The sequence below is a fragment of the Lampris incognitus genome, chromosome 1 (assembly GCF_029633865.1).
Source record: "Lampris incognitus isolate fLamInc1 chromosome 1, fLamInc1.hap2, whole genome shotgun sequence".
Taxonomy (NCBI): Eukaryota; Metazoa; Chordata; class Actinopteri; order Lampriformes; family Lampridae; genus Lampris; species Lampris incognitus.
In genome coordinates this window covers 34,328,386-34,344,755 of record NC_079211.1, presented here as the reverse complement: position 1 = coordinate 34,344,755, position 16,370 = coordinate 34,328,386, and the positions used below count along the sequence as shown (strand labels likewise).

At 46.1% G+C, this 16,370-nt stretch overlaps 1 protein-coding gene across 2 annotated transcripts in view; it reads left to right on the top strand.

Moving 5' to 3' along the window:
* Positions 1–16,370, top strand: part of enox2 (ecto-NOX disulfide-thiol exchanger 2) — a 394,667-nt gene that overhangs the window by 276,839 nt on the left and 101,458 nt on the right. For both annotated transcript variants that reach the window (XM_056276028.1, XM_056276036.1), the window contains one exon: positions 10,951–11,082. In XM_056276028.1, coding sequence (XP_056132003.1) covers positions 10,951–11,082 — 132 coding nt within the window. The remainder of the gene's footprint in view (positions 1–10,950; positions 11,083–16,370) is intronic.

Here is a 16,370-nt window from a genome sequence, read left to right as displayed (position 1 = left end):
CTCGGATAATCATGAGCTGTCAGATGGGAATGAAATTAGTTTATCCCATCGGACAGGCGTCCAGAGTTACGCGCTGGGTTTTCCCGTGCGTAAAGCAGGGTTACCGGAGTGCATGACTCACTGTCTGTGGCCGGTCGGAGAGGGTGCTGGGCGGCGCATGCTGATGCTGATTTTTCCGCGCTCCCACCTTCTGTTGGGCAAAATCCTGCACATATTCGCTCCCCATATGGGACGCGGTCCGCCGTGGGAGCCTCTCAAAACTTCCGTGGAGAGCTCGGAGGTTGGACTGGAATGGCAGCGATACAGCCTATTTCTTGACAGCCAGACACAACGCGTCACGCGCCCTCTGTCTCCCCATTACGCACGCTGGCAGGCGCTGCCGGGTGTACCAGAGTGGATCCTCCGGACGGTCAGGCATGGACACGAGATTCGGTTCGAGCAGGGTCCTCCCCCTTACACAGGCACACATCAGACACTGATCCATTCACCTGCCGAAGCAGAGGTGTTGCGGCAGGAAATATTGGAGATGCTGTCCAAAGACGCGATACAGGTGGTGGAGAGAGGCTCAGAGGAAATAGGGGTTTGTTTGAGATATTTCCTCGTGCCCAAGAAATCGGGGGGCATGCGGCCGATTCTAGATCTGAAATGGTTCAATACTTGGGTGCGCAAAGAATCATTCCACATGCTGACGGTCCCCCAGCTCCTAGCCATGATATCGAGCGGAGCCTGGTTCACAAATGTGGACCTCAAGGACGCATATTTCCATGTCCCGATAGTGGGTCACCACTGGAAATATCTCAGGTTCGCGTTTCAGGGAACGTGTTACGAGTACAAAGTCCTCCCGTTCGGCTACAGTTTGGCCCCACGGGTCTTTTCGATGTGCGTCAAGGTGGCTCTCACTCCGCTATTCGCCCAGGGTTACGTTATAGCCTACTACTTGGACGATCTGCTTCTGATAGCCCCAGATCACCGGCTGGCTATGGAACGCACGAGTCACCTGGTCTCGCACCTGTCAGACCTGGGTCTCACGGTAAACTGGAAGAAGAGCGCTCCCTGGCCGTCACGCGAAACCACCTATCTGGGATTAGCGTTGGACTCAGGGAGGATGCTGGCTTCCGTCTCGGAGGAGCGGTGGCAGGGGTTAGAGGACCTTCTTGCCAGTTTTGCCCCGGGCTGGTAGGTGACAGTAGGTCAACTGCGTTGGCTCCTGGGCATCATGTCCTCTGCTCACCAGGTGGTGCCTCTGGGTCTGCTTTTTATGAGGAGACTCCAGTGTTGGCTTATTCGAGAGGGCCGGTTCCGCCGGCTGCGCCAACGGCACAGGTTAGTGGTCCCGGAGGGGGTGAGCTTGGACCTGGATCACTGGGCAGAGGCCTGCAGATCCAAGGTTGGGGTTCCCCTTGGACCCAGATCGGAGGAGGTGATTCTATTCACGGACGTATCCCTGGGAGGTTGGGGTGCGATCTGTGGCCACGGCACAATCAGAGGAGTATGGCCCATGAGTCACAATGCGCACATCAACACACTGGAGCTGGAGGCAGTGCTGTTGGCGGTGCGTCATTTCGCTCCTCTCCTACGACATCAACACATTCTGGTCAGGTCGGACAGTACCACTACGGTGGCATATATCAACAGGCAGGGCGGGACGCGGTCGGCTGCGTGCCGTGCGTTAGCCTACGACCTGTGGAGTTGGGTGCATCAGAACGCGCAGTCCATTCGGGCAGTTCATGTGCCTGGCAGCCAGAACGAGGCAGCGGACATCATGTCGCGCGGCGGGCCCAGCTGGGACAACTGGTCCCTCAATCCTCTTATCGTGGAGATGATCTGGGCGAGGTTCGGAGTGGCGCAGGTGGACTTGTTTGCGTACAAGAGGAACGCCAAATGCGCACGATGGTATTCGCTCTGCCGGAGCGACAACCCGCCTATGGGAGTGAATGTGCTGGGCATCAAGCTGTGGCCACGCGAGCTGCTCTATGCTTTTCCCCCTCTGGGTCTGATACCGGCGGTGGTGGAACGGATCAGATGCACGGGCGCATCGGTGTTCCTGGTGGCTCCCAACAACCCAGGCGCACCATGGTTTCTGAACATGGTTTCCATGGTGCGCGCACCACAGTTCCTCCTCCCGATGTGGCTGGACGCTCTGACGCAGGCAGACGGGATTATCCAACAGGAGCCCCTTCTAGCGGGGTCCCAACTGGCGGCCTGGCTTCTGAGAGGGCCAGGCTGAGAGAGGAGGGCTTTGATGAGGCCGCGGTGGCCACTATACAAGCCGCGCGCGCTCCGAGCACATCGGTGCAATACGACTCCAAGTGGAGAGTTTTTGCTAGGTGGTGCGTGGGAGAGGGCGTGGAACCTCTGTCTGCATCCTTGGCCCACGTTGCGGGGTTCTTGGAATACAAGAGATCGACTGACAATTTAGCCTACGAATCGATCAAGGGGTACTTGGCAGCGATCTCAGCCTTTATGCCTAGGCTGGGTGGCGACACTGTCTTCTCTCACCCCTGTATGGTGGCGTTCCTCAAAGGGGTGAGGAACAGGCAGGGTGTTCGGAACGACCGCACGGCCACTTGGGATTTATCCCTGGTTCTGTCGGCGTTGTGTTCTGCGCCATTCGAGCCTTTGGAATCGGCTGACGTTAAGTGGCTGTCGGCCAAGGTGGTGCTCCTGCTGGCCCTGGTGTCTTTGGGTAGGGTCAGCGAACTTTGCACGCTCTCCACGGAGGGCATCGAATTTGCCGCGGACAGTTCAAAGGTGATAGTCTACCCGAATCCGTCGTTTCGTCCGAAACATGTCACCCCTGGTACTGATTAGCCTAGCTTAAACTCTGGGACAGTTCTTAGTTGGCCAACAACCAAGGATAACCAGTACTGTGTACTTCCATTCATTGTGCTAAGCTAGGCTAACGTGCAGCCAGATAGCTTTCTACTAAACACATATAGAGGAAACTGGTATCTATCTTCTTGTCTCACTCTGGAGAAGATTGTAAGCTAATTTCCCATAATGTTAGCATGTTCTTTTAATGTATATGTTAATATGATTAGTTAAAGTGGCTACGAGGAACTTTCATCTTGTGTTGATTTTAGCGGCCTCATGTGGACAAAATACAGCTGTTGCATAGCAACTAGGTAATGTATCTATTTGTGGCTATGTAAGATAAATAATGGTAATATGACGCTGGTGAAGCAAAGTAAACTTTGTTTTAGTAGTGTTCATACACCTAAGTTACATGTATTTGTTTGTATGTGGCAGGTGAAAACTGACTGAATATGGCCACTGGTGAACAAGCAAGTTTTTACCCAATACCAAAGCGCCCACGGGTGGAGTGCATTATCCACTGTTCTGATGATACAGATAAGCTGGTTTCACTACAAAGTGTCGACTCATGGAGAACTCTGCTCAGAGCAGCTCAGATACGAAATCATGCACCAGTTTTGAAACTGGCAAAAGACATTCCTGAGGGACAGATTCCAGCAATCTACTACCACAGAAAGTGTCGCAGTATCTTCACTATGAAGCAAATTCTTGATGGCCTCCTTGTAAAAGAAAAGAAAAGTTGTGTCTCTGCTGAAGAGAAACAATCTAAGAGAGTAGCTCGACATGCTCCAAGTACATCTAGGACTTATGATGCAGACTGCATATTTTGTCAGAAAAACAGCAAATATTCCAAGAGACAGAATACGAGAGAAGTACTGGTGCAGTGTCGAGAACTGCGAGCTGATGCAAAGATCAGGAGTGCAGCCACAAAGAAAAGGGACAGCAGAATCCTTGCCATTGTGAGTAGAGACCTTGTAGCAGCTGAAGGGCACTACCACAGGTCATGCTATAGACTTTACACCAAAGAAGAGGTTTCCAAAGGAGAGGTTGCCAGCAATGAAGATGATGATGCTGCAGCCCAGTATGAAGCTGCTGTGAATAAGGCATACAATGAGCTGTTCCTCTTCATCAGGATGGAGCTTTTTGGCAATCCTCAAGTGATGACAATGACTGATCTCTCTTCTAGACTGGTAGCTTCAATGAACTCCCAAGGCATTGCCCAAGTCAAGGAATCAACCAAGAAGCACATAAGGCGAAACCTGGAGAGTGAGTTTGCTGGAGCCTTGCAGATATTCCCTGATGAGAAAGGAAAATTCCTCCTCTATCCTGATAACTTGTCCATGAGGGAACTTGCCAAAGAAAATCAGTCTCTCAAAAGGGAGCTGCAGACCCTGAAAACTGTCAGTGCACAAGATGTTATAGCCAAAGCAGCCATCAAATTGAGAGCAGACATTAAAAGTCAAGATGTTCCTCAAACCTGGCCGCCTGAAGTCAAACCAGAAGCAGAATGTCCTACCATTCCAGAGTCGCTCATTATCTTCCTGTACTCTCTACTCACAGGCTCAAATGATCCTGATCATGCATCCCAGAGAGTGCAGTGCCTTCTGCAGTCATTTGGCCATGACATAGTATATGCAGTGACATGTGGAAATACCAAGCCTTCCAAGCACATTGTTCTGCCATTCAGTGTCAAATCGTTGACAGGAAATGTAGAGTTGATAAACATCCTCAACCGACTTGGTCACAGTGTGTCCTATTCACAGATGGAAGAGATCAACGCTGCCCTGTGTCTCCAGAAACTCTCATCATCAGGGAGTGGCATTGCCCTTCCAGCTAACATCCATCCTGGCATATTCACAACTTTAGCCTGGGACAATATCAACCGTCTTGAAGAAACTGTCAGTGGTGAGGGAACATCTCACAGAGTCAATGGGATTGCTGTGCAAGCAAAGCCAGTCAACCCACTTCCTGTCCAACCCATGCCCACTGTTCCCAAAACAAAGAAGAGAAGCATTGATGGACCCCCACCAATGTTACCAACTTACAATGCTGGACAACGGGTAGGGCCACCACAAAGCAAAAAGTCAGATGCCGATACTGCAGCCAATACTAAGCTTGCCAGAGAGAAAAACCTTCTTTGGGTCCTAGCACGCATGTCACAACAAGAAGAACAGTCAGTCAGCAGCTGGACAGGCTTCAACATCCTGACTCGAGGAGAGATGACGGTCATCCCCGACAATATAGGCTATCTGCCTACCATCAATGCTCCAGCGACACAAATGTCTACTGTCAACGAGGTGCTTAACCAGTCACTGAGCATCATGCAGTGCTTAGGCCTGAGGAAGATTGTCTGTGTCTTTGACCAAGCCCTGTATGCGAAGGCTGTCGAGATCACATGGAAACACCATGACAAGTTCCATGATATCATCGTTAGGCTTGGGGTATTCCACACCATCTGCACACTGCTGGCAATAATAGGAAAGCGTTTCCAAGATGCTGGACTCAAAGACCTCTGCATTGAGTCTGGCATGATTGCAGAAGGCTCAATTGCTGGTGTTATGGATGGCCGCAAGTACAACAGGGCAGTGCGACTACACAAGCTCCTGTATGAGGCTCTCATGCGACTGACCTTGAATGGTTTCCTGTCCTGGTTGGAAGAAACTCACAGGAATGACATGGTTCACCTGAATGAGACACTGAAGACCATTGACAGCCTTGGGAAAGAAGTCTCACAACATGCTTTGAAGGAGGTCCTCGAGAACAGCTCTTGTACACGCATCATGGATCTATTTGAAGTCTACCGTGAGTTCCTTAGAGGTGGAAACGGCAGCCTCTCGAACTTCTGGATGTCCTATTTGGACATGGTTGAAATCTTGTTGGGGCTCATCCGAGCATCCAGAGAGGGAGACTGGATGCTACACTTGGCTAGCATTCGAGCAATGATCCCATGGTGCTTTGCTTATGACAGGATGAATTATGCACGCTACCTCCCCTACTACTACGCCCAGATGTCTGAGCTGCCCATCACACACCCAGATGTGTACACAGAATTCATGGAAGGAGGCTTCTCAGTCCAACTGGGCTCCACCAATCCCTTTGGCCGAATCCCTGTTGACCAAGCTATAGAAGAAACGGTGAACAAAGACACCCAAACAGCTGGAGGGACAAAGGGATTCAGCTTGAAGCCAGGAGCTGTGACCAAATATTATCTCACAGCTGAGTATAGAAGCATATACCTCAGACAGCTGAGAGACCTGACAGGTCAAGGCAGGTGCAAATGGTCTCATCCAGATCTACAGAGTCCAAGGATCAAGAGAGATGAAGCAGATGTCCAGTCTCTCATGGACCTTATGGAGAATAACTGGCTCAATCCTATGTCCCCTGATGAGATTGATTTGGTTAGCCTCTCCACTGGCAACATGGCTCCACCTGATGTGACCATAGATCTCTTGAGAGCTCTTGAGAAAGGAGAAGAGGCCTACCAAGCATTCCAGCAAACAAGGTTAGATGCAGACCCACCACCTGTGAAATTCCACGACAAGATGACCAAGCAAAGTCTGAAAACATTCTCCAATGTCAGCACAAAACAAGCTCATGGAAAGAAAGCACAGGATGTGGTTCTGAAGGCAGATAGAAACCTTTTCAGTAACATGATCCTGGTGGCTGAAAGCAGGAAGGTGAATCTGAAGGATGTCCTTGCCTACCCATTGGGCCCACTACCATGGGCACTGGCAAATGCTGATGGGTCCTTACGAAAAACAAACAAGGCTGCACTTGCCAGAGAGCTTGAAAAGAATGTATCTCCTGCAGAAGACATCCCAATCCCATCTACTTCCATCATTGATGGGATGAGCCTGGTCCAAAAAATGAATGGCAACAACAAAACCTTTGCACAGGTGGCAGAGTCAGCCTTGACCCAGGTCCTCAATGAGGGAGCACAGAGTGGGAGGATTGATGTTGTTTTTGATGTCTATCACCAAACTTCGATCAAAGATGCTGAACGACTGAACCGGGGTGGAGACATCACTCTCCAGTACAAGAATCTTGCAGGGGGACACCACGTCCAGCAGTGGAGAAAATTTCTGTGCAGTTCCTCCAACAAGACCAGTCTCATCAAGTTTCTGGTGGAAGAGTGGAAACTCCCACGATACAGAGCTATGCTGCATGGCAAGGTGTTGTACATGACCTGTGAGGAAACCTGCTACAAGTTGACAGAAGATGGGTGTGAGGAAGCAGCAGAACTGCACTCCACACATGAAGAAGCTGACACCCGTCTGCTCCTGCATGCATTGCATGCAGCAAATGCGGGCTCAAAGTCAGTTATCATCACAGCTGAGGACACTGATGTCATGGTGCTTTGTCTTGGCTTCCAGAAGGACATCACCTGTCCCATCTACCAGAAGTGTGGGACTCAGAACCGCACACGGTTTGTCGACATCACCAAACTGGCAAGTTCACTTGGAGACAGCATCTGTGACAGCCTAATTGGCTTACATGCCTTCACAGGCTGCGACACTGTCAGTGCCTTCGCTGGTCGAGGGAAGCTGAATGCCCTGAAGATAGTGAGAAAGCACACTTCCTGCCAAGAGACTTTTAGTCAACTGGGACAGACATGGAATGTGAGTGATGAGCTGTTCCAGAAAATTGAGCAGTTCACCTGTCGGATGTATGTTGCTAATAGCAGCACTGCTGAGGTGAACAAACTGCGTTACCAGCTCTTCTGCACCAAAAGGGGAGAGGTTGAGTCCAGCCAGCTGCCACCATGTAGAGACTGTCTCTTTATGCATGTTCAACGAGCCAACTATCAGGCAGCAATATGGAAGTGCTGTCTGCAGGCTAACCCTGTGGTGCCAAGCCCTACTGAGTATGGATGGACAGACGATGAAGGCAAGCTGGCCATTTACTGGATGCGCTCCCCACCTGCACCAGATGTGGTCTTGGAAATGCTAACATGCAAGTGTGTGCATTCATGCAAAATGCCAAGCTGCATGTGCCTGTCAAATGGACTTCCATGCACAGACATGTGCAGGTTACAGACCTGCAGTAACCAAAAACAGCAGGATGGTCCAGAACTGGACTTTGAACTTGGGGAGTCAGATGATGAGAGAAACGAGCAGTTTGATGAATGACAGTGTGATGATTCTGATGGTATTACTGTGGTAGTAGTCTATTGATGCACAGGATGTTGATTCTGGACTTGGTTACCCAGAGCTTGATAACAATAATGTAACCATATTCACATATACCCATTACCCTACCCATTACCATTACATATACCCACTAATGATATGGGATTACATGTATCATTGACTAAGTATACGTAAATGTCAATGTTGTTTAAAATATTAAAATAGTTCATTACCTCACTATGGTATTCCTTTTTATCATGTATTTTGATTGTGTATTTAAACAAATGTATAGAGACCAGTTTGTGACCTAACTGGCTTTGGTCTAGTTCTCATTTAAGGCTCACAATCACCTCACACAATGAAATAGTATGGGTATATTATACATTTTCTGAATCTTTACAGTCCTGTGAGTATTCCAGTTTTTGTGTTTTGTGTCCCTGATATTCCTAGATGCCACAGGGCTAAAAGAAAGTATATAGTTTAGGCGAAAATTGCAGAAAGATGTGTGTTATTGACGGGTTGAAGAGCTCAAGTGACCTCTATATTTGTGAGAAATATCCACAACAGGGCTTGAATGAAAGCTAAGAAGGTCCCCTTTAAAATGATACCAAAGACAATATTATAGAACATTGAAAAATGTCCTGACCATGAGGCTAAACCAGGATATGCACCAGCGTCTAAAATGCAATTTAGTTTAGCGGGTGGTTAACTTCATGAGCTGATAACTGTGATACAGCTGCCACTCAGGAATGGTTATCATACCAAAATATCATCTACAGACATGGATCCTTTCAAAAATTATAAGTAAGTTTTGCCACCTTGAGTGTACCGAAATATCGTCTGGCCCATGGACTATATTGTCCTCAGCGCGGGTGGCAGGCGAGGGGCATTAGTCCGCCGCTACTCCGTAGTTGGGGCAATATGTAAATATAGCACTACGGAGTAGCGATAATAGAACTCCTGGTTCTGTAGAGAACCTAGGTTCTATGAGCTACGGAGTAGTGCTATATTTTCCTGCTCGCCTGCTGAGGTCCCTTGAAGGAGGCTTTGGTGGGTCGAACTGACGAGTGATGTGGTGACGCCTGTCAAGTGCAGTTGTGGGCGGGGCTTAGGGGATGCTGTCGCATGAGCGGTGAATTTCAGAGCCTAGCGTCGCCAGAGGCAAGGTCAGAGGGCAATATGTAAATATAGCACTACTCCGTAGCTCATAGAACCTAGGTTCTCTACAGAACCAGGAGTTTTTTTTTTTTTTTTTTTGCTTTTCATATTGCAATCCTGCTGACCATCCAAATCAGGTGTGGTAGGTATCCATGGTTTCCAGAAAAGTAAAGTGCTGTAAACTGCAAGGGAAGTGCAGTTAAATACCTCACCCCCGTCTCTCCTCCCTGTCATAAGAGTCCCCCAAAACGTCCCCAGTTAGTAGTGTTGTATTACTTAACAAGCCCACAAAGCCCTTGTCAAAGACGTTGTCATAGCAGCACACCACCAGTGAACGTTTTATCAGGCCTTGCTCTAGCAGGCAAACAGCAGTCTACTTATATATTAACAGCCACAGAGAGAGAGCGAGGGGGAGAGAGAGGGGGGAGAGAGATAGGCAGGCATGCAGAGGAGATGGAATTATTATACATTGCCAGCTGCTTATGAATACTAGAAATACCAATAAAGTGATTGTTAAGCGTGCATGCACACAAACAAAATAACACACACAGACACACACCCCACAGCAGGCACTGCCATTGAGCTTTTGAGGTGTGAAGTGTGCACTGAGCACAGCCCTTCTCTTTATTAACGGCATTGTTGGTTTTGGCATCAGGAGAGAGAGGAGGGCAACGTGCCCCAGCCAGCAGTCACAGTCACAGCAATTTGCAGGTCCGTCAGAGGGGGAGGTCAACCAGAGGAGAGAATTAAAGAGCGTTTAGAGCCGTGAAATAGACTGCAGACGTAGAGAATGAGCCGCTGGTGGATGTTTCATGTCTTCCTGTTGACATTACTGGAGGCTTTTTTACTATAGGGATCGCAGTGTTTGCTTTTCACTACAGTATGCAAGATTTGGCAGACAACCATGTGTGTGTGTGTGTGTGCGTGTGCGTGTGCATGTGCACGCGTAGGTGCATGCATGCATGTGTGTTTCCTTGTGTTTATTCTTAGTGGTAAGTTGGCGATTCTATAGTGGTCTTGCATGTTAAGTGCCTGAGTGCCAAGCAAATGCCTGATAGCATCAGGATTTGGGCTTTGTGGCGTAATAATCTTGTTTCACGCTGTGTCATTTTCTTATTCTAGCTTCCAAATGGAACCCCTGACCAATGGAAAGCTCATTGTTTTGTTTTATTCTCCAGACTCCTTGTGTGTGTGTGTGTGTGTGTGTGTTTATAGGTGTGAGTAGAATCATCACCCATACTCTGTATAGGGTCAGAGGTTGCTGAAAAAGGAAGTGACCAGAGGCCAATTTGATTAACCTCAGCACAGAAGTTGAAAAAAACAATTATATGGTTTTAATAGATTCCAAATGAGTGTAGTAGTCTGAGTGTAAGATGGACAGCAGGGTCACAGTGGCCTCCTTCCCAACATACTATGACAATCCTCTGATCTCCTCTCTACTAGTTGAAATGGGGATGGAAATGGAAAAAGAGGTTGGAGCCAGCAAGCAACTGAAGAAGACTTTAAATAATCCCCATTACTGTGTGCTTTACATAAAGTCATCTCTCTTTCATGCACTTCTCTTTGACGCAGTGCATGTAGGGTCAAAGGACTATAGTCAGGGCAACTTTTGGCTCTGACCATTACACTCCTTACTGGTGGTTGTTATATTTATGGTCAAGGAGGTTAGGGTTATTCTACCTTTTTGCTCATTGTTAGTCACTCAGGCCAGAAGTCTGAGATAACAGCAATGTTGAGAAAATGACACTGAACAAAAGAAAATGGAACAGAAAGTAATTTGCTCATGTAGCTAATTATTCTCTATCTCTCTATCTCCCTTTCTCTCTCCTTCCTTTTTTCCATTTTCCAGAGGGGATTCGTAATATGACCATGGACTCCAACTCCATGCCGATGCCCATGTCAGACCCGAATGCCTGGGCAACAGCAATGAGCAACCTGGGCATGGCTCCCATGAGCATGACAGCACAGCCACTTATTCCAGGTACAAAACAAAACCTATATATCGTCACACCACACCCACTAGATCAGACGGCACATCAACATTCCAGACTGGAAACTGCTGTGGGCCTTAAGATGGTATCATAGTTTGAATTTTACATTTATTTTTGATACATTTCATACTATTAAACAACTCAATTAGAAATTTGGTATTTTGTTTGATAAATATGGTATTATTTAGTCTTCATCTTGTCACAGCCCATTTGATTAGACATCCAGGGTTTAATATGGAGGCCTCTCACTGATGCCAGTTTTGCAGAAAGTAACAAATACTACATATTGGTTGTTCTTTGATACAATGTCCATTTCTTGAATTAGCCAATTAAACCATACGACTTTGCTCTAGTAAAAAGTTTGGTTAAAAACAAAACATCTTCTTAGTCTGTTTCATTTTAAAGACTTAGGAATTCCTAAATCCTGAATTGATTTTAGCATGTGCTTGTAGCTCTATGCAGACAATCCGGTCCTGTCAAGTTAATCCAGTGTTAAGCCCATCTTTCACCCTTTGCCCTTTACCTTAACCAGGGTTACCACCCCTAACCTTTTGCTGCTTGCATTTTGTTATGTAACCTTACCTCAGCAGCACTTGCAAAGTGCTGTACAGATATGATTGATATTGTTTTAATTTTTGTTGTTAATCTGTACGAGATGGTAGTAAGACCAGCTATGTTGTATGGTTTGGCGACGTTGGCCACTGACCAAAATACAGGAGGCAGAGCTTGAGGTGGCAGAGTTGAAGATGCTAACCTTTCGTTGGGAGTGATGAAGAAGGACAGGCTTAGGAATGAGTATTTTAGAGGGACAGCTCAAGTCGGGCGGTTTGGAGATAAAACAAGAGAGGCAAGATTGAGATGGCTTGGGCATGTGTGGAGAAGAGATGCTGGGTATATTGGGAGAAGGATGCTGAATATGGAGCTGCCAGGGAAGAAGAAAAGAGGAACGTCAAAGAGGAGGTTTATGGATGTGTTGAGGGAGGACATGCAGGTGGCCGGCATGACAGAGGAAGATGCAGAGCACAGGAAGAAATGGAAACGGATGATCCACTGCGGCGACCCCTAACGGGGGCAGCCAAAAGTAGTAGTGGTAGTGGTGGTGGTAGTAGTAGTAGTAGTAGTTAATCTAATTATAAAAAAGTTTCAATATGTTAAAAGAGTTTCAATACGTTAACCTGGTATCAGGATAATAGTGTAATACTGTTAACTGTTGGTTATAAGAGGTATGTCATAAAGATGTGTTGCATGTGGACTCACATAACACTACCATTACTGACTGAGTAGTCATTTGAACCTGCCTTGACTTTGTATGGTAGGTTCATGAATGTAAACTTTGCCAAGCATTTTGTTGTTACACATTATGCCTGCATCAATGAACTAGCTGGCTAGGGGGATAGTCATTTTCAAATCAGCATTAATTCTGTGGTTTGAAAATATGTAATTGATATTGCCATGATACATGAAGTGATTTTTTTTTCCTGTGGATTTTGCATCATCACATTCCTTACTAATGTCGAATTGTATTTTTTCATTTTGAAGTGGTCATGTTATAGGTGCCGCATACAGCTGGATCCGTTTTTGATCCACTTGTGTAAGGCAAGGTTTTGAATGTTGTGTGGTTGATGTACACTGGTGATCAGCAATACTGTTTCTGGCTGCAGCAGCACTTTCATTAGTGCATGTTGTCCACGACTGGCCTTGTAGGTTAAGAATGTGAATACTCATGTTTGGCTGTGTTGGCCATTTGGGGTGATGCTATTGAAACAAACAGGCTGAGCTGAGTCAGCAAGATGGAGTTATGACTCTTATTATCCACACACAGACTCTTAAGATAAGGGGCTGATTAGGCTCAAGCTAGTTTGGATTTCTGACAATATGGCAGAATTTTGCCTTAAGGCAGCATACTAGCGTCTGCTCATGTGATTAATGCTGAGGACACACTACATGACCGGTAAAATTTTAACAGACAAGGAAAAGACAGGAGACCACACATTTAACTACTGACATTGACAGATTTTTTTTTCTTGTCCAATCTTAGAAACACACATTCATGCCAATGACTGTGGGTCTGGGAGCACACACATAAAGGCAGGCAAAAGACGCAACACACACACACCCTCCATAATCACACAAGAACACAAATTGCTGTTGCTATGACCAAATCTTAAAACTTCTCTTTCTACAGTTATGATAATTTTTCAAGTTGACATTATGAAAAAGACTCCCATGTTGTTGGAATTTTTCCACCAGATGTTCTCCTCCATCTCTGTGCCTGAAGAGCTGTTTGCTCTTCATCTTTTTCTCCAGTCATGCCATCCCTCTAGTATGCCTCTTCCTACTTCCTGTGTTTTTGTTTGTTGTTGTTTTTTTTAGGGGGGGGTTACCCTCTTCTCTCGCACTCATAACAAAACAAAAAAAATAATCAAACAGCTTGGACTTATTCAATGTAAATATCCAAGGTACCATCTGGAACTGGGAGAAAGAGATTAAAGCCTTAACCTTCACACACTATGAGATAATCACTGCCACTGTGGCGTACAACCACCCCAGATCAGTGCAGACTCAGCCCAGTCGTGAAAAGAAGTTGTGATACCAAATCTGACTTGAAACTTTTGTTGTGTTTCCCCAGCATCAGTCAGTCAAAACATTTCTACAGATCTCTCTGCTAAGTATGGCTAAACTTTCAGATTGAAAACAGAGATGGAGCTCAAAATGGTGATACAGCAAACTGCATTCATTGCAATAAGATAATTTCATGTAACGGGCGAAATGTCTCCCATATGGAGAAGCATATATTCTCACAAGATTTAAACTTTATAAAGAATGCACTGTTTTCATTAGCTAGCTAGTTGAAGTTAGCACCTCACACTCCAGCACACAAGCAACGGACGTCCAACTTTTATATTGCGAGTTCACATGAGCCCTCCTTTAGCTCATCTCCAGGGAACTGCTTTTAGAGAAACTCCATTCACCATTGCAATAACAATAAACTTTATTTATATCGTACCTTTCTAAGCAGCATCACAAGGTGCCTTACACAATAGGATAAAATAATCACATAGTCAAGATAAAACAACAAAATGCAATAAAAATATAGGACATAAGGGGTGTCCAGGTAGTGTAGCGGTCTATTCTGTTGCCTACCAGCATGGGGATCGCCAGTTGAAATCCCTATTACCTCCAGCTTGGTCGGAGCATCCCTACAGACACAATTGGCTGTGTATGCAGGTGGGAAGCCATATGTGGGTATGTGTCCTGTTTGCTGCACTAGTGCCGCCTCTGGTCGGTCGGGGCACCTGTTTGGGGGCGAGGTGCAACTGGGGCGAATAGCATGATCCTCCCACACGCTACGTCCCCCTGATGAAACTCCTCACTGGCAGGTGAAAAGAAGTGGCTGATGACTCCACATGTATTGGAGGAGACATGTAGTCTACAGCCGTCCCCGAATTGGCAGAGGGGATGGAGCAGTGACCAGGACTGCTTGTAAGAGTGGGGCAATTGACCTTTCGCAAAGTATCGCCCCAGAACGGTGCTTGTCCAATCCTACCTTAGCAACGGTCCGTCAAGCTTTCAAACACACAGCAAAATGCTGAAACGGTGTGCCTATGGGATCTGCAAATCGGATACTAGATATCTGAAAAGTTTGGAGGGGGTGTAATTTTCTTTCCCTTCCCGAAACCCAGAACGCAAGAAGCGCAATGTCGGCAATGGATTTCACAGTATAGCAGACCCCATGGGCAGCTTAATCCGTCCAAAATCAACAAAAATACCTGTCTGCTCCAAGCTAATCTTGCTACTGAATATTATTCATAGCTAATACAGCTAACGTATTATTGCTGTTACTTTTACCCACACAATGCGCTGATTTCTTCCTTCATGTTTTGGTGTTTTCCGGCTACTTCCTGGATAGTTCTGAAATGATTGATGGGCATAGCAACAGTAACTAAGGGGGGCGGGACTTTGCGAAAGGTCAATTGGCTAAATTCAATTGGGGAGAAAAAGGGGGGAAATCAAAAAAAAGTGATTTAAAAGAAGCGAGTTTGCAATAAGAGAGCATATGAGCTTGGAGACTGAATGAATATCACCAAGTGCTGACAAGATGTCATTATAGCATCGCATTGCTTCTCAACTGTTGACTCTTTTTTTTATCTGAAAAGGAAAAACTAACACTGGTATTGTACCATTCACAAGATATTCATTTTGGTCCTGCCATTATTTAAGTTGACTGTATACGTATAGTTGGTATTTTCTTATTATAGTAATATTAGAGTCCTGAAGAATTATAGCATCTGAGTATAGTAATTGCAGTGTGATAAGGGAGGGGGATGACTAACATCATTGACCCCAAATTCTATATTGAGATTATTGTTGTCTTTGAAATGTTTTGCTTTTCTCCTCAAAAATGAGAACAATCAGAATCAAGGTTCACGAAGAACAGGATACAACAGGCTTAAACCAATCTATTTTTATTCACTCCTTCACCCTCTCAGCTTTTTTTCTGTTGATGGCCAAAGACAACAGAAATTGAATGAAAATGCAGCCGTTTTTTAATGTGTAATGAATGATCACTTGTTACTCAACCCACATTACCCCCCCCCATACACACACACACACCTCAGCACAAAGGAAGTTAAATATGCAGTTATTCAACCCACCACCTGAAAGGATGGTGGGATAAGGATTTTAATCCAAATGGTGAAGGAGGGATATTCGAACTAGGGGCTCCATTATAAGGTACAAACTATGCTGTAAACAAACAAATACAGTACACAACATATTAAGAGGTTATGGCTTACCTCATTCCTACACCCTTCTTCCAATATATGGCAGTCACAGTAACAGATGCCATTTCTTAGTTTAGATCGTTTTCACTTTTTGAATCTTTGAGAAAGAGTGTGCCAGGCACAATCCTATCTCAATTGGTTTAATAACGTTGTCTTAATGGTTTGAGACCAAGGAGTGAGATTAATGAAAAACAAGGAAGCCCTTTGGCTCCAATTTATTATTTAGCCAATGTCATCCCAACCTCAGGGTGCATTTGTTTAGTACAGACATGGGCAACCGGTGGCCGGGCCCACTGATCATATTCGGACCCCGTCCTTACTCAGTACGGCCAGTGGGTCGATTTCCAAATATCAATAAATTGTTGGTTTCACAGACGTTTCAAGCAAGCGGGCCATTTGACCACATTTGAACCAGATCCCAGTTGTAATTATACTGCTCACTGATAGAGGGCGCTCCCTTGAAACACAAGAGGCCTGTAGCCAAGCAACTGATT